At 38.9% G+C, this 23,141-nt stretch overlaps 1 protein-coding gene across 1 annotated transcript in view; it reads right to left on the reverse strand.

The window, feature by feature from the left end:
* LOC114314457 (ent-kaurene oxidase) overlaps positions 1-4,191 on the reverse strand; it is a 29,848-nt gene extending 25,657 nt beyond the window's left edge. The window contains exons 1-2 of the mRNA XM_028260940.2: positions 3,919-4,191; positions 1,662-1,822 (exon numbers count right to left, since the gene is read on the reverse strand). Coding sequence (XP_028116741.2) covers positions 1,662-1,822; positions 3,919-4,081 — 324 coding nt within the window. The 5' untranslated portion in view covers positions 4,082-4,191. The remainder of the gene's footprint in view (positions 1-1,661; positions 1,823-3,918) is intronic.
* Positions 4,192-23,141: the final 18,950 nt, after the last annotated feature.

A 23,141-nucleotide genomic window follows, 5' to 3' on the forward strand; every position in this document is an offset into this window, starting at 1 on the left:
TATTTGTCAAGTTTTCTGACTTAGGCATCGGAGAGGTTTCCGGCACACACCCGCCGGCTAGCTCACGTTTGTGTTTTCAGGTGACAAAGCGACGTCGTACAGAGGAGTGTGGACTTAGTCAACAGGATTATACGAGAAGAATTATTTCTTCCCCGTACAGTATGTGAAATGAATTTGGTGCATTGAAGCATTTGTATGATCTATTATCACTACTCTGCACATAAAATCAAGTTTTGGAATGACTTGAGAAATTTGTGACAACATAATATATCAAAAAATTGTGAACTTGTGTTTTTATTACTGTAGTACTTAAAGCAAGTAGCAAGGGAACTGAGAACAACTTGAGGTCATTGAATTATTTGAAATTTTTGGGTAAGAAGGTGAACATATTGTATAAAAGCACTGGTTTGCTCTTTGTTATTTTACTTTGTATGCTTCACAAGTAAATAGATAGTGTTCTGTTTAGAACCAGTTATTTTGTTTGGCCACTTGGTATTTTCTTAAATGCATCAGTTTCCTTTGTATTGTACTCATATTATTGGGCATGTTTCGGCCATCCGGTCGACCACTGGTGACTTTTTTTTTAAAAAAAATATACATATTCTACGACATGCAAAAAAATCGTTGTTAAAAGATTTTTAATAGCATACAATGGAATGTCATTGAAGCGAACATCATAATAGGGCTTTACATTGCGCGTCGTAAAAACATATCCATGGCATGCATTTAGTGCCGTTAAAAGTGATTTTTGTTGTAGTAGAGGGTGACGCCGGTCATCCAGGCGGTCGTCTAGCCGGTCTTCCAGCTTACGTAATTTGGACAATTCAGACGAGTCTAAATTCGATGGATCAATCATTTTTTCGTTAGCTAAATTGCTACCTCCTCTTGGAGATGGTCTTTAATAAGATAGAAAATACCCATCACTTCAATTATAAAGTATACAATTTTTAGGTAGTCGGAAATATTTGTATGATTAAAACATCTTTTTATGAACAATAACAAATTCCTCTAACATAAGCCATATATGGCAGGTTTTCAGGTAGTCTTAGTATTTGAACCACAATTAAACATGGATGACTGACGTCTAATGTGACATAGTCACAACAGGCCTTGTTCTGACCAAGGGTGGGGGTTATTTTAAGGCCGTCGAAATGATCTAAATCATTTATTTATAAAGTTCGTCAAGTAATCATTGATTTAAAAAATTAAATTGATCACACATTAAGTAGAAGATTCATTTTTAAAGTCACATTTGTCATCTAGTTTCTTTTCAAAACAAAAATAATCTGATCATATGAATGTTTAAGTATGATTAATTAATTAATTTATTTATTATGTAAACAATCAATTTAACAGGTTATACAAGACAAACCATTCGAATCATCTCCACAAACTCAAATGGAACCCATCCTTGCTCAAATCATCTTAACAAACCCCAAATGAACCCCACTCTTGCTCACAGCAGATCATTGTGCCTTGCTCACAGCCAACACCCCAAATATGTAAGGTGTCCATGGTGACAACATTTTGGCTTTCTAAATGTGTTTGGGTATGTAAATGAGTGTAATTGTAGCATTGTAAATCACAAGATCAAACTGCCTTTGGCATTTCTGGAACTGAGAGAAAAGAGAGAACGGAAGTAGGGGGGGGTTGTTGTTTACCTCCTTGGCAGCGTCGGTGTTATTGAGGACAACGATAGTGTTGGAACCAGTTCTGATAGAATAGACTGGACCATAAGTCTTGGCCCATCTGGTGAAAGTCTTGTGGGGTTTCTTCTCCTTCAGTTGCAGCAGATTCCCAATCACTGGCAGCCCCGGTACCTCTGCATGCATCCGTACATACTCAAATCAAATTAATCAACGACTTATTTCTAAATTTTGCAGAAAAAAATAAAAATAAAATAAAAATGGATTAAATTTATTTAATCCTCTTGTGGTTGGAGACCAGAACACTTTACCCCTTATCTTTCAAACATAATCAGAAAGTCTTTATATGATTTTGTACTAAAATGTAACTTTTAACACTGTTACTTATAGATATAAAATGACTATAATATCCTTAAACACTATTTTTTGTTATTTTCTTTCTTTCTCGTCTCTAATACGCATAATTTATAATATCTAACATTAATTTAAGTAAATCACAATTAATTATAAATTCTTAATTATTTATTATAATTCTTAAAATTTAATTTTAATTTTAATTTAATTGTATTTTATGTCACAATTAGTCCTATTTATTATAATTACTACCTTTTTAATCTAATTTTAATGTAATATTTTAGATCACAATTAATCCTAAATTCTTAATTATTTATTACAATTCTTAACATGTTAATTTAATTTTAGTTTAATTATAGTTTAGTTCAATTCTTAATTATTATTTATTTTATATTTTTATTTAATTATATTTTAAATCAATGTTTAATTATATTTTAGTCCAATTCTTAATAATATTTTAATTAATATGTTAATCTAATTTTAGGTTTGGAAAAAATGATGTTAAAATTGTTTTTTTGTTGTATTAATTTCACTTTAATTTTTCAAAAATCAAACTCACTTAAAAAAATAGTGTATGTAATACACATTCTGTTTGTTTAAATGTGAAAAATCAACGGTAACACTTTTGTTCTAAATCATATGATGACTTCGTGATTATGTTTGAACTATGAGAGAGGTAAAGTGTTTCGAGGCACAATCACAAAAGGATAGACTCCGCTCAGGGCCGGCCCTAGCCCAAGGCGAGCAAGGCTGTCACCTTGGCCCCAAATTTTGTCAAATTTTAAGGACCCCAAATAGTTTTAGCTCTTATAATATTATAGTAGGTTTAAAAATAAATTTTCAAATTAATTAATTTTACTTCACAATCCAAATTAAAGATCCTTGAAGCATCTTCAACCCTTCATTACATTTTTTTTAATCTAATTTGATTCCAAATTTGAATAAAAAACTTGATTTGATATAAATTAATCCAACCCTTTCATCAAAAAAATTTCAAAATCATTTTAAAAACCCTGATTGCAAATTTTCGTTTTCATCAAATTTGATGAAAAAAATGTCGCCAATGCTTTATCTTTTTTAATTTTCATTAAATACAAATTTGATAAAAAAAAAAAAAAATAGTTCTCCATTGATTTAATAAACATTTGATAAAAAGGTGCGGTATTAGTAAAAAAAACTACGAGTACTTAATTACCATTTTTCTACAATTTTTTTTTTATTTATAATTATGTATGTATTAATACTATATACTCTTAAAAATTGACTCAAAAAATATATTTATGTATCTCATTCATTCTAGGTATGACTCGTATTAAATTAATTTTAAATTTACTTTATACACCTTCAAGGTGAAATTTTGAATAAATAATTTTATTATACATAAAGGGCCCCAATTTAAGATTTTGCCTTGGGCCTCGGAAATCTCAAGACCGGCCCTGACTCTGCTCTATACCTTCATCTCTCCATATCTCTCCATGCCCCTCTTTTAGGCCCAATTCGGATTCACACTGATGATTTGAACCGTCTATTTTATAAATTTCGCAATAAAAGATATCCATACAAAAAATGAATTTCATTGAAAAATTATAAGCACAGGAACGAAAAATATTTTATTTTATAAAATGAAGGGTTTAAGTTTACAATCACATTTCTTTTTCATTTTATCAAACAATGAGATTTTATTTTATTTTTTTTTAGTTTTAAATTTTTCAATGAAACTCGTTTTTTGTATGAATGACCTTTATTATAAAATTTACACGATTTGAATTATGGGTACTGATCGGAATTGGTGCCTATAAGAAGGATAAAGAAAATTATGAAGAGATTAAGGTATGGAGAATAGCTTACCCGACCACGAAAGGGTAAAATAAATTTAAGCCAATAAAAAAAAGAGAAGAGAAAGGGGAGGGAGCAGTACCAGGTAACGGTGGGAGATTTGAAGCTCTCCTCTTTTGGTCATAAACATAGCCTTTGATCAACCACAGTAAAAGGCCACCAAGAGCAACCGCGGGACCACCCATGGCAATGGCGGTTCCGATAGATAGTGTTTGAAGATCCATGATTGCATCCATTAATGCCATTGTTGATTGACAAAAAAAGGAAGAGATAAATCTCTCTTATGGGTTTTGCTGTGTATTTTTGTATATCTCAATCAAAGATAAATATGTTAGTTTAATTGGGGTCTGAGTAGGTAGAGACAAGGAGTGTTGTGTGGGTTCCATTGGAGAAAAGAAATCTGCCGGTTTTGTTTTTAGTTTTAGTTATGAGGAAATTGTACTTTTTTATTTTTGGTATTTTTTTATTTTTAATGAATTTTTTTAATAGTTTAAGTAATTTTTTTTTAATTTTTAGATACATCTAACATAAATATATTTAAAAAGTATAATATTTGTGAAAAAATCTTTAAAAAATTTACTTATTACCAAAAATATTTTTAAAAAAATACGAAAATTCAGAACATTGTTCGTATTTTTGCATATTTATTACTTTTTTTTAAAATATTTTTTCACAAATATTTTATTATTTAAATGTATACATCTATCTAAAAAAGTAAAAAAAAAAAAATTACCTACAATCTTAAAAAGATTTACCAAAAACAAAAAATATGAAAAATAAAAAAATTCAACTTTTAGAAAACTAAAACTAAATACAACGAATAATATACTGAATAGGTTTCAAAATTTGATACCCAAAAGATAGCTGAAGAACAAGACGAACGAGGGGGCTGGGTTTTGTCGTTTAAGAGAAGATGGCGCTTGAGGAAATGGCGGAGAGGTAAAGGCAGGCACCCTTTCCACATAGCATAACTTCGGCCTTGGACCCACCACAAAATGGGTTTGAGTGGATGCTGGACTGACTCACCCACCTGTCTCTCCCCTGTCCCTTTCCCTTGATGCTCTCAGATGGCCAAAAATCCTCTGTTCCAAATAACTATCTAATAATTTTCTGATAAATAGAAAGATAATAACGATTGTGGGGAAAAAAAAAAAAAAAGCAGAAAATAAATTGTGCAAGTCGAGAGGATCTGAATCGGAAATATAAAGGACAATTTAAAATGTTTTACTTCTTAAATTTCTTGAGCATGAAGCATAAACGACATGCTAATATTTTTATTTTTTTTTTCTGAACAATTTTATTCTAGATATATATATATATATATATCTCAGAAATTTGAATAAAAAATAAAAACATATCATTTTTTAAACATATTGGCTTCACGTGCTGACTGAATAATCTAGTTCTCATTAATGTGTGGTTTTTTTCTCGTGCAGTTTGCTGGTTTATTAAAGCGATGGAAACAAGAGGTGCAATATCTTTCTTTTTTTTTGAATTTTTTTCCTTTATTTTTTTCATTTCATTTTTCTGATTCAAGTTTTGCTTCGTCTTTTCTAGAATTTGCTGCTTCATTATTCAGTTAATGTCGAGGCCATTATTGTATGTATGTGCCTTTGTGGGTTATGATCCTCAAATGTGGTGCATGGCAGAAAATTTATTTGTGCACAAATGAAAAAACTGGAGGACCAGGCTGAGGCTGCAACGAAAGTCCAAACTTTAGCTCTGGAAAAGGCCGAAGCTGCTGAAGCCGTTAAAAAAGTAGCTGAAGCCGAGAAAAGGGAGGCCGAGGCTCAGAAGGTTCAAGCGCAAAAAGAACTTCAACAAGCTCTGGCCACCAAGGAGGCCGAAGTCAAAGAGGCCGATGAAAAGGCCTATGCTCAAGGCATGGCCGACGTCGCAGAAGACTACAAGCTTCAAGTCAGGCAGGCATGCAACAGGGGATTTTCCCTTGGTTGGATGTCCTTGGTAAAGAAGCTTGATCTTCCTGCTGACTCGCCATTGCGCCAGGCTGACGCTATTCCTTTACCGTTTCCTCCTCCAAGTCAGACTGAAGACGAATTAGAGACCTAGGTAGAGGCTGAGGGTGAGGACGAAGAAAAAAATGATGAGGAAGCCTTAGTGAGAAAACCCAAGAATGGTGCCGAGGTCAGGTCCCCTCCTCCTGCTGGGCAAGTTATGGATTTAACCTTGGATGAGGAGGGTGATGAGGTTGAGGGGGTAATCCAGGAAATTGCCGCTGGGCAGCTATCGTCTGATCTTCTATTGGCAGAAAGAAGTGTGGAGAATACAATTGCGGAAATTGACGCCGAGATACAGGCGGAAAAGGTAGCCGACGAGGTACCTCCGGAGTCGTCCGAGGTCCCAGTCTCTGTAGTGGCCAACACTGAAGAATCTTGAAAATTTGTCTTTTGTACTTTTTTCCTTCTTTCTACTGTTTTTTGCGCTTTGTACTTTCTTACTTTCTGGGTAATGTAAAAATTCTTTCTTTTGGCCGACATGGTTTCTTCAATGTGTAATTGCAACAGTTCTTCCTCTGGATGTGATATTCTGTTGACTGCTTTTGCATAGTCTTGTACTTAGAAAATTTCTTGCATGCTTCTTCATGTTGTTTCCTCTGCGCAATCTTCTCGGGGTTTTATACCTCGGGTACAACCATAAAACTTTTACTTCGACAAGATACTAACCTGCAAACTTTTCATAAATTTCAACAAGTATAGAACATATATTATGGCCTGCAAACTTCGCAAGTTCCTTCTTAATTCTTAATAAGTACTAAATGGTAATCTACTTGTAAATTGTCACAAATTTCAACAAGTAATGAACAATATACTTAGCCTTATTTTAACCTGTAACTTGCTGTACACCTTGGCGGGTGATCATATGTCGGCTTAACATAAGCTTGTAAATTGCTACAAATTTTAACAAGTGTTAAGCATCTTCGTTGGGGTTCAAACAACCCACATATTGCTATGGGGGCTTAACATCGGCCTATCTTCGACTTGTAAATTGCTACAAATTTCAACAAGTGGAGATAAGGAATTAGCTTAATTCCTACTTGTAAATTGCTACAAATTTCAACAAGTGAATTAAAGAATAATATCGGCTTAACTTCAACTTGTAAATTGCTACAAATTTCAACAAGTGAAGATAAGGAATCAGCTTAATTCCAACTTGTAAATTGCTACAAATTTTAACAAGTGAATTAAGGAATAACATCGGCTTAACTTCAACTTGTAAATTGCTACAAATTTCAACAAGTGAAGATAAGGAATCAGCTTAATTCCAACTTGTAAATTGCTACAAATTTCAACAAGTGAATTAAGGAATAACATCGGCTTAACTTCAACTTGTAAATTGCTACAAATTTCAACAAGTGAAGATAAGGAATCAGCTTAATTCCAACTTGTAAATTGCTACAAATTTCAACAAGTGAATTAAGGAATAACATCGGCTTAACTTCAACTTGTAAATTGCTACAAATTTCAACAAGTGAAGATAAGGAATCACATCGGCTTAACTTCAACTTGTAAATTGCTACAAATTTCAACAAGTGAAGATAAGGAATAATATCGGCTTAGCTTTGCCGGAGTTTGATATGTCTTCAATAAGCATCCATGCATAACTTTATCAATCATATATGTTGAAAGAATTCTGAAAAGACTTTATTGATGATATCGGCCAAACAATGATGTTTATCTAATGATAGAAGAATTTCAAATTACAAGTATTCCAAGGTCTGGGCAATGCTTTGCCCTCATTGTCCTCAAGCCGATATGCTCCATTGCCTAATACTGAAGTAATTCTGTAGGGTCCTTCCCAGTTTGGGCCAAGCTTGCCCTCCTTGGGATCCTTCTTGTTCCCGACGACTTTTCTTAGGACTAGGTCGCCAACTTGAAAATCTCTTGGATTGACTCTCTTGTTGTAAGCTCTGGCAAGTTGTTGCTGGTATACTGCAAGCTGAATTGCAGCCTTCTCTCTTCGTTCTTCCAGTAAATCCAGGTCTCGGGCTAAGAGTATGTCATTGGTGCCATTCTCTACTCCCTGGGTTCTGATCCCTGGGATGCCGATCTCCAATGGGATGACTGCTTCTGTGCCATAGGCCATGGCAAAGGGGGATTCTCCTGTTGATCTTCTCGGCGTAGTCCGATATGCCCAAAGTACGTTGGGCAGTTCGTCTACCCACTTCCCTTTTGCTGCCTGGAGCCTCTTCTTTATTCCATCCAGGATTACTTTGTTGGACGCCTCTGCTTGCCCATTGCTTTGAGGAAAACTTGGAGTTGAGAAATAGTTCTTGATCTTGAATTTTGCACAAAAGTTTTTGATAAGTTTGCTGTCGAACTGTGTTCCGTTGTCGGCAACTATTGCTCTTGGAATCCCAAATCTGGTAATTATGTTTCTCCAAATAAAATTCTTGACATCCACATCTCGGATTTTGGCAAGAGGTTCTGCCTCTATCCATTTTGTGAAGTAGTCTGTTGCTACCAGTAAATACTTTCTTTGCCCAGTTGCTTGGGGAAGTTGTCCAACCAGATCCATGCCCCATTGGGCAAACGGCCAAGGGCTGGATACTGGGTTTAGGTCGGCAGCTGGCTGATGTATCAAAGGTGCAAACCTTTGACATTGCTCACACTTCTTTACATATGCTTCGGCGTCCTTTTGCATGTAGGGCCACCAATACCCTTGGGTAATGGCCCTATGGGCTAACGATCTGCCCCCAGCATGGCTTCCACAGACTCCTTCATGAATCTCATAAAGAAAATCCTCAACCTGCAAAGGGTGTACGCACCTTAAAAGTGGTCCAGTGAAGGACCTCCTGTAGAGATGGCCTTCCGCTGAGAGACTGAATCTGGCCGATTTCAGCCTAATTTTATGTGCTTCTTTATGGTCTTCTGGCAGCTTCCCCTCTTTTAGGAATGCAATGACTGTATCCATCCAGCTTGGTCCAAGGCCCACGCACATTGTTTCTTGTTCGGTGTTCTGTTTGTCTATACTCGGGGCCGACATGTAGTCGATCATAATTGTCCTTGTTTTTCCAGTTTGAATTGAGCTGGCCAGGTTGGCTAACGCGTCGGCGTGGGTGTTGTCATCTCGGCTAACTTGGAGTAATCTGCAGTTCTGGAATAGGGTTGCCAGTCGGATGACTTCCTTTGCATATGCCGACATTCTTTCGTCTCGGGCTGCAAATTCTCCTGTTGACTGGTTAACAATCAATTGTGAATCACAAAAAACAATTACCTCGTCTGCCTCTGCTGCTGCTGCTAGCTTTAGGCCTGCAATTAATGCTTCATATTCTGCTTCATTATTGGAGGCTTTGAACCCCAAACGGATGGACTGTTCTAATATTTCCCCATCTGGAGATATCAGCAGTACTCCTGCTCCTGCCCCCTGGCGGTTTGAACTTCCATCGACGAATAGTCTGAATGAATCGCCAATGTAGATGCTGCACGGTCTGAGTTTTTCTTCCTCTTGTTTTTTTGTCTTTGACTGAGATTCTTTTTGCTTGTTGGGGTGGTGCTCATCTTGGCTCGACGGAGCCCGAGGTGTGATGGCTTCAGGTGTGAGTTCTGCGACGAAGTCGGCCAAAACTTGGCCCTTTATTGCTGTTCTCGGTCTAAATTCCAGGTCAAACTGGCCCAGTGTCACTGCCCATCTTGCTATCCTTCCTGTTAAGTCTCCTTGATGCAATAAGGACTTCAGTGGGTGCTCTGTTAGAACCACAATCTTGTGTGCCTGAAAGTAATGGCTTAATTTCTTTGAAGCCATTACCAGGGCTAGCATTAATTTTTCCAGTGGTAGGTATCTTGTTTCTGCATTTGCCAAAGTCTTACTTACATAATAGACAGCCTTTTGCTCCCCTTTTTCCTCTCGGACTAGCACTGCACTGACTGCGTGTTCAGAGACTGTTAAGTACAAAAATAATTCCTCCCCTGGGACTAGGTTAGAAAGGACCGGGGTTGTGGTCAGGTACTTTTTTAGGTCGGCTAAGGCAGCTTCACATTCTTCTGTCCATAGGAAGTCTGTGGCTTTTTTCACCAGGTTAAAGAAGGGTCTGCACTTGTCTGAGCTTCTGCTGATGAATCGGTTTAGGGCTGCGGCCCTTCCAGTGAGCATTTGGACTTGCTTTGCCGATGTTGGACTCTGTAATTCCAGGATGGCCTTGATTTGGTCTGGGCTGGCCTCAATGCCCTTTCTCGTTACCAGATAGCCTAGAAATTTACCTGACCCAACTCCGAAGGCACACTTTGCGGCGTTGAGTCGGAGCCGATATCTTTTGAGTATGTCAAAGACCTCTTTTAGGTCGGCAAGATGACCTTTTGATTCCTTGGTCTTTACGACCATGTCATCGATGTAAACTTCTACTGTTTTGCCAATCAGATGTTTAAACATTTTTGTTACTAACCTCTGATAGGTTGCTCCTGCGTTTTTCAGCCCAAAAGGCATTACCTTGTAACAGTACAGGCCTTTCGGCGTGATGAACGCGGTCTTCTCCTCATCTGGGGGGTACATAGCAATCTGGTGGTACCCTCTGTATGCGTCTAAAAAACTCATCCTTTCGTGTCCCGAAGTGGCGTCTACCAGTTGGTCGATTTTGGGCAGAGGGAAGCTATCCTTGGGGCAAGCTTTGTTGAGGCTGGTAAAATCTACACAAACCCTCCACTTGCCATTTTTCTTTTTTACTACTACTGTGTTGGACAGCCACGTTGGGTACTGAACTTCTCGGATTGCCCTGGCTTCAAGGAGTCTGTCTACCTCTTCCTCCACTGCTTCGACGTGTAATAACGTCGGCCTTCTGGCTCGTTGAATCACTGGTTTTGCCGATCTGTCGACATTCAGACTGTGGCAAGTGACCTCGGGGTCAATGCCAGGCATTTCATAGGGTGTCCAGGCGAATGCCTCTATGTTTGCCCTTAAAAAATCTTCCAGTTCCTTTTCTTCTTCTTTAGCTAAGCCAGAGCCGAGAAGAAAGAATCGTTCTTCGTCGCCCTCCTGGACGAGGATTTTCTTTAGTGCTTCTTCGCTTTTTTCGGTCGGTTCTTTCCCGACGTCTTCCAGGACTTCCATGTCTCCATCTTCAACTTCTGCTTTCTTTGGCTCCTGTATACTATAGGTGGACTTTATTGCTGCCATGGAGCAATTTTTGGCTTGTAGTTGATCCCCTCTGACTTCTTCAATCCCATTCTCTGTTGGGAATCGGAGTAGTTGATGCAACGTCGAGGGAACTGCCCCCATTGCATGTAACCACGGCCTTCCCAAGATGATGTTGTAGGGTGAGGGTGTGTCAATTACCAGGAATTCTGTCCTGATCTTCTTAGTGCCGGCTTGTACTTCTAAACTTGTTGCACCCAGAGGCCATGTCGGCGTTCCATTAAAGCCGACCATCGGGCCGCTGGATTGTTCTAGGTCATCAGGGTGAAGGCCTAGCTCTTTGTAACATCTGATGTACATGATGTCACAGGAGCTGCCTTGGTCTATTAGGATGCGTTTTACCTGGCACTCCCCAACCTGGAGGGATACTATCAAGGCATCATTATGCGGATGTTGGACCAGTTCTAGGTCGGCTTCAGTAAAGGCTATCATTGGCCCTTGGCATTCATCTGGCCGATGTCTCTTTTCCCCTACTTGGTAGATATGCTGTAAATGTCTTACCCTCTGGGTTTCTTCTCTGACTTCGTTTTCGTTGACCCTTGAGTGGATCACATTAACCACCCTTGGTTCTCCTGCTTGTGGTAGCTGTGCTGGGGGAGGGGGTGCTGCTGGTGCCTGAGGCAACCTTGCCTGCTCTTCCCTTGTTCTGGCCTCATCGACCAAGTCCCTCAGAAGGCCTTGTCTGACTAGGTCCTCCAAGTGTGCCTTTAAGGCGCTGCAACCTTGAGTTGGGTGCCCTTCTTCATTGTGGTAGGCACATCGTCTACCAACGTTCCTTCCCATGAATTCCCCCGGTGCTCTTGCCGGAGCCCTGAAGTAAGGTTGATTTCGAATCCGATCCAAGATTTTATGGATTGGGATCCGAAATACCGTTGTTACCGCCTGTTTATTTCTCAATTCTATTTCCTGTTTGGTCGGCCCATTGTTGACGCGGCCTCGCTTCGGCGAGCCGTTTCCCTTTTCTTGTTTTACCTCTTTGTTTCCCGATGTATCTTCCTCGGCCCTGGCGTATTTCTCAATTCTTGCCATGAGTTCTTCCATGCTTTTTGGCAATGTTTTTGCCAGAGACTTCCGTAGTGGGCAGTCATCTTTCAGGCCGTTCTTGAAAGACACGACTGCTACTTCTTGGTTGCATTCAGGTATTCGGTTGAACACCTCGTAATACCTCTTTGCATAGGCCCTAAGGCCTTCTTCCTTGGTGATTCTTAGAGCCATCAAAGCATCAACCCTCAGGGGTTGCAGCTTGTTGGTCATGAACCTGGCCACAAACATCTCGGCCAAGCCTTCCCATGTCTTTATGTTTCCTTTCGGTAACTTATGGAACCAATCAGATGCAATTTCCCCAAAGGATGAGGGGAATACCTTGCAGAGCAACGGTTCGTTCCTGCTATATAGTGCCATTGAATTTAGGTATAGCCCAACATGAAAGTTTGGATCTGACTTACCATCATAGATTTGAAACCTCGGCATACTGAACCTCTTGGGCGATTCGAATTTGTCCAGTTCCACCGAGAAGGCTGTCTTCGGTTTTACTGGAGAGTTTACCTCGGCTTCTGCGTTCTGCTGCCTCCTCTTGAGGTAGTCCCTTAAGTCTTCTTTGCTCCTCCCTGGAGCTCGGCTGTCTTTAGATTTTAGTCTTTTTGGTATACTGCTTTCGGCCTCGAGGTGGGTCCGTTTGGGTCTTTCTTCATGGGTTGTGTCAAAGTGGAGTACTTGCCCCTGAACGTGTCGATGTTCTTTGGGGTCTGGATTCTTCATGTGTTGCGTGCTTCGGGACTCTTCTTGCCTCGGCCTTTCTCGTCCGACTTCCCTGGAAGACCGGTGAGAATGCCTTCCGCTCCTGGTATGTTGAGGGACCTCGGGGATTGTTTTTCTTCCACCCTTCTGGGTGTTGGTTGCTGGTATCGGCGTATCTTGCAGCGGGTATGGTGGTTGCATAACATTATTCTGCATCATGAAGTTGACGACTGACTGGAGGTCCGCCAACTTGTTTGCTAATTCTTTTACTTCCTCGTCTCTGCGTAGGCACCTGTCCCTCCATACCTGGAGGTTGTCTTCATTGTAGTATTTTCCTTGGTTTGCTTTTTTTGCTGTGTCGCCTTCCTGGATGTCGTCGTTCTCCCTGTGACCCTGGTCACGGGCTTCTGTATTGTGATTGTCTCCTTTAGCGTCGAGGTTAATTGGTCTGCTGCTCTCAGAAGGAGTATCATCCCCAATATTTCCCTGCTGTCCGTTACTGGCCATCTATTCTTCCTTCGTTCCCACAGACGGCGCCAAATTGTGTGGGTAAAAATCTGACCACACTGCCCGTTTAGTGATCAGCAGCAAAGCACCGGCAGAATAGATGGCTTTAGTAACCTGTGACAGAAAGAAAAAGCTCCGGCGGTGGTTCTTCCACCCGGGGGCACTCCGACGATCAAGTCAGTATGTTTCTCAAGGATAATCAAGTACTAAACTGAATACTCAAAGTATGAATTGCATACCTTAGACCCACGGGGGTGCCTCTCTTTTATAATATACTCAATCCAAATCCGACTGGAAGTATGATTTCTATGAACCCCAATCTTAGTGCTTACTCTGGACTCTTTAGGAGATAGAGATAAACTCCCTAAGAGTTTTATCCTTATCTTAATTAAGTCCCATTTTTGCTTCAGGACTCTTGTCCCTTATCTTCGGATTCCGATATCTTCGGAGATGACCTCGGCTTCTCCGAGATTACCTCGGCTTAACTACCAGGGCACGTGGCACCTCGGCTGACACATCGGTGTCACCTTGCTACGTGTTGGTACTCAAAAAATATGTCCCCACAATTTTCTATTTAAATAATAACTAAATGTAATTTATTATTGAGTTTCGAGGCAAGTTCAAGTTGGTTTTTCAAGCTCTATAAACAAATGAGCGGAGCTTGAACTCTGCAAAACTTGACTCGACTTGATTCGTTTGCAATCTTAAATATTATTTAGATTATTTTGGAAACAAAAATAATTTTAAAACATTTCTAAAATGTTTCAGTTAATGAGATAAAATAAAAAATAAAAAAAGTAACCATTATATAAATGTTAACATAATTGAAATAATTAAATAATTAAACTTGTTGATATCTATGAATAGTAAAAACTCATGAACAAATAGTTTAAATTAGTTGGAAAAAATGTTTGTAAATGTAAAAAATAAACATTAAAATAAAATTTAAATTATAAAGATAGTAGGGATTAAAAAAAGTGATTTAATCATAATTATTTGATCTTATCTTTAATTTTTTTCTCTTATTTAATTTATGAGATTCAATAATAAATTTAATATTTTTATTTATTCTTATAATTTTCTTTCGACAAAAAGAAGCAAATAAAATAAGTATTATCAAATATTCTTGATAAGTGTCGAAAAAACTCATTATTTTTGCTTCATAGAGTTTAGATACATTTTCATTATTTCATGAAAGTCTCAATATTTCACTAATATTTTATTTTGATTATTTTAAGAAACTAAAATGTTTAGTCATTTGGATTGGAAAGAAATGCAATTTTATTCCAAAACACTAACAAGTGTGTCTATGAGTCTCGTTAACATGTGTTTTAAGAAAATTGAAAAATATTATGTGTATTTGAATCTTTTGTAATTTGACTTGAATTTCATTTGGTTTTGTTTTAATTTTAACAATTTGATTCTTACCCTTTAAATCTAATTTTAATTTACACTCCGTTTGTTTGGGCGAAAATATTTTTCGTATTTTTAGGTTTTGGTAAAATGAAAAACAAAAGTCAACGAAAAACATTTTTCATAATAAATGGAAAACGAACCTATTTGGATAGAAAATATTTTCTACTTTCAAAAAGTGAAAAATATTTTTTGAACTAAAATTTTATTAATGTCACGACAACACTACCACTACTCTCACCTCCACCACTCCACCACTATCACCGCTACTATTATCATCGCCATTATCGCCATCGTCGCCTTACCACCATGCTACCACCTCTAACTTCGTGCCGCTACCACCACCGCCAAACACAGAAAAAGATTTTCTCTGAAAAATATTTTCTAGAAAACGTTTTTTGAAGAAAATATTTTTCATTAGAAAATATTTTTTTTTGCGCAAACAAACGGAGCGTTTGTCTCCCGAGGTGTACTGACCCTTCTAGCAAAAATAAATTTTTAATTTTATCAATTTAAACCCTAAACTTTTAACTTGTTTTCAATCTAAACCATTTATCTAATTTTCGTCAAATAAAATTGATGAAAAAGGATACTTTACCTTAACAGAAATAGGAAAGTAGTTTAGATTGAAAACAAATGAAAAGATTAAGATTTAAACTAACAAAATAAAAATAATGCTCAAACCGTCGAATTTATTTTGCAATTGTCCCAAGATTTTATTAATGACAGTCATAAAAATTATCTTTAATAAATACAATATACAAAAATATTTATAATTTCAAAATCAGTAATCAGGAAATCTCATTGTAAAAACTTGTGCTAGTTTAAGGCTACGTTTGGGAAATTTGTTCATTTTAGTGGGCTTTTTAATTATTATTATTATATATATATTTTTTGTGTGTGTGACTATTTTAGCCTTGTTTGAGAAGAGGGTTGGACGTTAAAATAGTCAATAAATACAAAATAAACTAAAATAAGGAATAAAATAAAATATCACATTCAAACTATAATCATTTCACTTTTTCTCTTATAACAATAAAATCAACTAAAAAAAAAAAAACTATTTTCTAAGTAGAACTTTTTTAGTTAGGCTAAAATAGTCATAAAAATCAACTAAAATAACTAACTTCCCAAACAGGTATGAGATGTGGGAAAAATTGTGTTTGGGATGATTTTTAGTTTTTTTTTTTAGTTGATTAAATGGTTGTGAGAGAAAAAATAATTGATTGACATGTAAGATATGATATTTTATCTTATTAATTATTTTAAATTTTTGAAAAAATTGCAAAAAAACTCTTAGGGTTTGAGCCTTTAATTTTATCAATTTAAACTTTAATTTATTTATTTATTTTCAATTTAAACTATTTACATATTTTTATTAGGTCGAACCGACAAAAAAATAATATTTTAATTATTAAACTCAACCCAGGTATGATTTTGCAAGAGTTGGGGCAAAAAACGAAGGAGAGAACAAAAGGACTGATGCCATATTTGGAAAGCAAAAAATCGTTACTAATGGAGCTTATATAAAATTTTTAAAATATCATTTTTTTATTGTGTTCAATAACTAAAATGATATTTTTTTTCATCAATTTACTTAATGAAAATAGACAAATGCGGCCTCGTTTGGGAACATGTTTTTTTTGTAATTTTTTGACTTTTTGATTAAAATGTGGTGTAAAAAAAACTAGTATGTTTGGGATGACTTTTTGGTTTTTTACGAAAAGATGTGCAAAAAGTAAAAAGAAAATGGAATCTTTGACTTTTTGGTATGGGTTGAGGCTTTTGATTTTTTAGACCATCTCCAACCCTGAACCAAACCTGGCATCAAATTTAAAATTTGTTAAAAAAAGTACTTTTTCATGCCTCAACGGTTTCACCAAATTGATATCAAATCGAGATTTCACCAAACGTTTCACCAAAATGAGGATAGACTCCGCATTTCACCAAAATACTGTGCATGACCGTTGGGGAGACCAACCGGTCGACCACCAAATGGTTCCAAAAAAAAGGTTCAAACAAGTAAAAAAAATATATATATATATGCTTTACCGGTCGACAACCGGTCGACCACTAAACGGTTCAAACAGTTCAAAAAAATTGGTTCAAACAGTTCAAAAAAAAAAATAAAATTCCTCTTACCAGTCGACCAACCGGTTGTCCCCGGAGCAGATTTGATAAAAAGTGAAGCGTTGGAGCCAGTGGTATCAAATTGAGGAAAGCATCATTTTTTTCATCAGATTTGATGAAAAAAGAAGTTCAGGGTTGGAGATGCTCTTAGTAACTTTTTGACTTTTTAGCTAAAAAAGTCACTTGTCAAACGAGGCCAGATTGAAAACAAATTAAAAGTTTATGGTTTAATTTGACAAAATTAAAAACTCAAGATTTAATTTGTTATAATTGTCAAAGTCTATGGTGTTTTTTTTTTTTTTTTTTTGTAATTTTTCCTAATTTTTTTTAAAATTTTTTATTAGTTATTTTAGCCCCCCTCAAAAAAAAAAAACTATTCCCAAACATGGTCTAAGTCCCATGATAAAATTTTTGGGAGTATTTGATGGGGATTACGGAAGCCACTTGTAATTTATTTTAATATGAGAGTTTGTGATAGACTATTTGATGCAACTTTCACTTATAATTTATAAGGTAAAAATAATTTAAATAAGCTAAAAAATTTAAAAATACTTTTAATTTTTACTTTTTAATTATTAACTTTTAATTTAAAATAATTTACACCAAACACTTTAAAAATCCCATTCAAACAAGTTTTAATTTGTTTACCAATTTTTTGCTTGTAATTTGTAAAGTTATTTTGCGTCAAATAGAAAATGTCAGCAATGACGTGATGTGAACCACTCTCAACATACGCTAATGTTATAGATTCGCATTCTAGGTTCATAAATATATCTATAATAATGTGTTAAAGATAGGGTCTGGCTTTGTCCAGTCCGATAACGGACTGGATCGTGTTATTAGATTTGTGGGGGTTCATTACGGGTCTCGTTTTGAAAATCTGAAGCGTTCAATATGTAGAAATCATCGAGTACTATATGTCTGTAAAAAATCACGTTGATCAGATTCGATAGTTATGTAATCAAATCAGTTTTGTATAAAAAAAAATGGACGGTGAATAAATTAACGGTTGATAAAAAACTGTTTTGATCACATAGCTATTGATATCCGATCAACGTGATTTTTCACAGGCATATAGTACTCAACGAGTTCTACACATTTAATGGTTTAGATTTTCAAAATGGGACCCGTGGTGGGCCTCCACGAGCCCAACAGTACGGTCCAGTCCAATAGCTAGGCCCTAAAGATAATGGGTCCCAAATTATTGAATATATAATTAATTAAAAATTAACATTTATCAAATCAGATAATTGTGAGTTAAATTGTAAAACATTTTTAGGGATTTCAAACATTTTCCCTTAACATATGTTGATGTTGCGTTTGTTTTAAAAGTGTACATACCTCAACTATTTTATCAATATTTTTATTAAATACTCATATAAATGATGGACTCACATTGGTATGAAAAAGTCTAGGATCCAGACTAAAGTCTCAGATTTTTCCGAGTAAAGAATTGTGTGGTGGAGATTAAATTTGTGTAATATAAGATTCATACATAGAATAAATCTAAATTGCAAGATAATAATTTTGAACAATTTTTGAATAATTAAGTCTAAGTCCATTGTATTGCTGCATTGGTATAGACTCCACACCCATATTAGTGTTTGGTCAAATTTCTAATAGTATTTTTTTTATCCTAGTATGTGGCGTTTTGGTAACATGGTAAAATGTAATTTTTTTTAATTTTTTGATTTTTTTTGACCTTTTTTTATAAAAAAAATATAGAGGTAATATAAAATAAAAAAAAAAGTCAAAAAAGTTTTAAAAAAACACTAAAAAGCCAATCTTTTCTAATTGCCCCTGTTACTCGTTTTGTTTTGCTTATTTTTATTTTTAGGTTTGAAATGTTATACTTTCATTACAAACATTTATTTTTTTATAAAATTTATATATTTGAAATCTATTCCCTAAGATTTATCAAATAAGATCAATATAAAATTATGTAAAAACAAAATTGATGATACTGTGAGCTCTAGAGGGAACGGGTCGGGTTGCTCCATGCTTCACAAACCGTTGTCCGATTGTCGTGTCCACTGCACAAGAGTTCAACGGAGAACGGGGAGTCCCCCAGCGAACCCTCCGACGAACAAGTTAGAGAAGTGAGAGTGATGGATAGTAGAGATAGAATGGTGATAGAGAACTTAACCTTTTTCTTGTCTCAAAAGCCTGCCTATATCCTTTGTTCATCATTTCCTTATCCACTCCGAGCTGTCACGTTGGCCGAAAGTCTATGTTCTAGCTTACCTTGTTCGTGATGAGGCTGATCTGTTCCGACGCGAAGGGTTATCGTAATAAATGCTGCAGGGAAACTCATTAATGGCTGATGTGTGGTGCAATAACTCTGTAGGATCTTTGTCTGCTGATGTGGCTGGTTATTCACTTGCCAAGTGTTTAGATGTCATTGGTGCTTGATGTAACGTTGGACTCCAAGAATGTTGAGCTTTAAGAATGTTAGGCTTTAGTATTTGAATCATGGATTGGGCCATAAATAGTGGGCCAACAGCTCCTATAGGGCCCACCTACGTTAGTAGTCCCCCATTCCCAAGTGCAGCTTCAGTCCAACGAAGGGAATAAGGAAAACGGCAGGAGGGGAGAGGTCGATGGAGAAAGGACCGACTGAGAGATGTGCCAACTGCGAGGGGCGATCGAGTGGGAAAGCTGATCGCTAGGGGTGGCCGAGTGGGAAGGCCGACCAAGAGGGGGGCCGACCGCGAAGGTGACCAAGTGGACCGATCGCGAAGGGAGACCGACTGCGAGAAGGGCCAACCACGAAGGGTGACCGGGTAGAGGGGCCGACTGTGAAGGGTGACCAAGTGAGAAGGGAAAGTGGCGGTGCGCGAGGCTCGAGGAACGGCGCGGCACGTGGTGATGTGAAGTGGAATGGACAGGGAACGGGAAGGGAGTTTTGGATCGTGGGCATACACGTGGCGTAATCGTTAAATGAGGGAGGTGACGCGTTGGTAAGAAGTGAAGGGACAGGGTAATATAGGGCAGTGAAAAGGCAAGGGCGGGAGTTTTTCAAAATATTTTCAAACTGGCGAAAGTGAATCTTGACCCTTGGAACATAGGCAAGCCGTGGGCATTTGGGGTTATTCGTTTTACCTACTTGATCGCAAAAAACCAAAACATCTCTGAAGTGAACTCATTTGTCCCGTGCGACACACCTCTGCATCACTTTGCGAACTTCCTTGTGCCCGCGTCCGAAGCAATACACATACACGTTGAAGAGATGGCCCAAGAGGAGGTGCCAGCTGCAAAGCTTGAGTCGTTAGGTGATGACGACGCTGTGGAGTTGGTAGAACAGTATCGGTTGGAGCGAAGGGAGGGGAGGGGAACTAGTCAAGTGGTGCCGGCTCGTCCTACGACGATGATCGCGGTTGTGAGGGAGTGAAAGGAGGAGAAGGAGGTGAGATGGGATGAGCTGGTTCTTCCTTCAACCTTGTGTGCCCTGAACTTGGGACCGTAGCTGTCGGAGGAGGATCCGGCAAGAGAAGAATTGGAGGTGCGGCGAAAGGCAGAGGAAGAGGAGGAGAGGAGATTATTCGCCAAAGCAGATAAATATAAGGAGGCACAATTGAGGCCTGCCCCTAAGCTATGATGAGGGAGCAGGTCCGACTGCGTCCCAAACCGCTGGGTGACAAAGACTTAACTGCCTTTGCCCCACTACTGCCCCCAGCAGACCCGTTGAAAGAGAGGGGTAAGCAGGAGGTGGAGGCGGTTTTAAAGAAATTAAGGAAGAAAATGGGGGCGTAAAGGGAGGGAAAGACCCCCCTGCCTTGAAAAAGATAAAGGTTGGGAGGGAAGCTGCCCCTATGGTGGAGAAGATGGAGGAGAGAAGGGTGGAGACAGCTGCAGAAGGAGAAACCGGCCAAGTGCAGAAGGAGGACAAGGGTCCAAGTGCCGAAGTACCGAGCAAACACTTAGGCCCAAGTGTCCAGATGGCAGTGACGGGGGTAGCCATCCCAGAGATAACCCTTAGTCCCAGTGAAGGGAAGACTGGGATCAGCAAACTAAAGACGGATGCCGCATTGGCGACCGTGTTGTACCACGCGCGTTCGCTAGCTGGTCGCTCGGCAAAAGGGAAAGAAGCCAGGGACGCAGTCGACTGCCTGGTTGGAGTGGTGGAGGATGCGGCCGTTCGGTCAATGGCGAGGTTGATAGAGGCTGACCTCCTTAGGGGGTTTTGCTCAGCCCAAATAAAAGCTCCGACCTTGGCGACTGCCTTGATAAACAAAGCAACGGGCTCGAAGATGGAGGTAGAGCCATTGAGGGTCTAGCTGGAAGAGGCAAAATCGCAGCTCTAGAATCTAAGGGTAGAAGCAGCGGGGTGGAAGAAGGCCGCTCGGAGTGCATGTGCCAAGGGGTTGAAGTATGCGCAGGGGGCGAAGAGCGTGGAGGTGTTGGCGTTGGTGCAAAGCTTCACAGCGGACCGAGCTAGTGCCGAGCTCATCGCAACCAAGTCAGAGCTGGAAGCGGAGCGCCGCAAGGCGATATCGCTAGAGTATGAGTTAGCGGGCAAGAAGAGGAAACTAGAGGAAACCCAGAGAGCCTGCACCACTGCCAACGAAAGGTGGGAGGAGGCCATGGCCAGCAACGAAGATCTGGTTAAGGACAAGGAAGAGACCGAAGGTCAGATTGCGGCGTTGGAGAAGGCCCTGGAAGAGGAGAGGGCGAAGCTAGCGTCTGAGAAGGTGGCGTACCCCAACCTGTGTATGGCGGCAGTAGAGCAATTCAAGGGGTCCGCCGATTTCCAGATAGCCATAGATGCTGCTGTCGCCAGCAGCTTGGCAAAGGAGGTGGATAGGGGGGCTGGGTCGTCGGGGGCGGCCACTAGAGGTAGAAGCGAAGAGGAAGTTATCCAGAGCTTCCAGCGGTCTGACTTCTACAAGCATGAAATAAGTGAGTTCTGGGACAGCAGCTGGATGACCTTCAAGCATAAGGCGTAGGAGCTGTTCCCAAATGTCGATTTCAACTTGGTGAAGTTAGGCGAGGACGACGTTGCCCAGACCCCCCTGGACGAAGGCATCGACAAGGAGGATCTTGCCTCCAGCGACGAGGAGTGAGCTGTGCAGCTAAATGTAAAAATGTTACTGTGGTTGTTTTGTTTTGTTTTGTGTTGGGTTTTTTTTTTTTTTTTTTAATGTGTAATTTCCGCAGCAAGTTGTATGCAACCGTTAGTTTGTAAATAAAATAACGAGCTTTCCTTTGTATCATTGTTGTCCTTGTGTCTTTTGAGTTGTGAATTTCGAAGAATGGACATACGCAAAAACGTTAAAAACGTTAAAAATGGAAAAAATGGGCATGCGCAAAAACGTTAAAAATGGACCTGGAAAAAATGTTGTAATATGGACCTGGATTTTAACTTAAGTATGGCAACCACGTTGTAACATTGAATTACGAAATTACGAAAATAGACCGACCGAATTCTTCATTCGAGTTCTGACTAAGACTGGGAAGGCTCTATCATGTTGAAGCTTTAATTGACTCAGTTTGGCCGAGCTCTTCATGCTCAGTCTGGCTGAGGCGTAATTAACTCGAATAACTCGAACTGGCTGAGCTCTCCGTGCTCAGTCTGGCTGAGGCTTAATTAACTCAGTGTGGCAGAGCCCTTCGTACTCAGTGTGGCAGAGCCCTTCGTGCTTAGTCTGGCTGAGGCTCAATTAACTCAGTCTGGTTGAGGCTTAATTAACTCAGTCTAACAAGTCGTTATTGAAACACAACGCAGATAATGGAGATGTAAAATCATTGTCATTTAACGCGTAGCCAATTGATTGTCAATTTACACCATGTACAGAAAGGACAGAAACAATCAAGTGTGTAAATTGTCAAAAAGAACATATAACAATTGATTAACACAAAAATAGGACATGACACTTTACTGGAAATAATGCTTCAAATACTCGGCGTTCCACGAGTGGGGGAGGTCGCGGCCTTCCATATCCTGGAGTCGGTAAGTGCTCGGGCGAGGTCTGGCCTTAACAACATAAGGTCCTTCCTACTTGGCTGCCAGCTTGCCCTCAGCAGGATTTTTGGTGGCAAGAGTCGCTTCGCGCAAAACTAGGTCCCCTACTGCGAACTTCTTCGGTCGGACTCTGCGGTTGTAGTGTGTTCTCATTTTCTGTTGATATGAGGCCCGTCTGACAGCAGTGGTCTCTCAGAGCTCTTCGATTAGGTCTACGTCAGCCCGTTGCAATTCATCGGTTAGTTTTGGATCCGGGTGTAAAACCCTCAAGGTTAGCAGGCCTATTTCCACTGGGATGACCGCTTCAATGCTGTATGTTAAGCGAAAGGGGGTCTCCCCAGTGGGGGTTCGAGCGGTAGTGCGGTAAGCCCAGAGTATGTTTGGTAACTCTTCAGCCCAGAGTCCCTTAG

The sequence above is a fragment of the Camellia sinensis genome, chromosome 6, assembly GCF_055761805.1.
Source record: "Camellia sinensis isolate YWXY chromosome 6, ASM5576180v1, whole genome shotgun sequence".
NCBI lineage: Eukaryota > Viridiplantae > Streptophyta > Magnoliopsida > Ericales > Theaceae > Camellia > Camellia sinensis.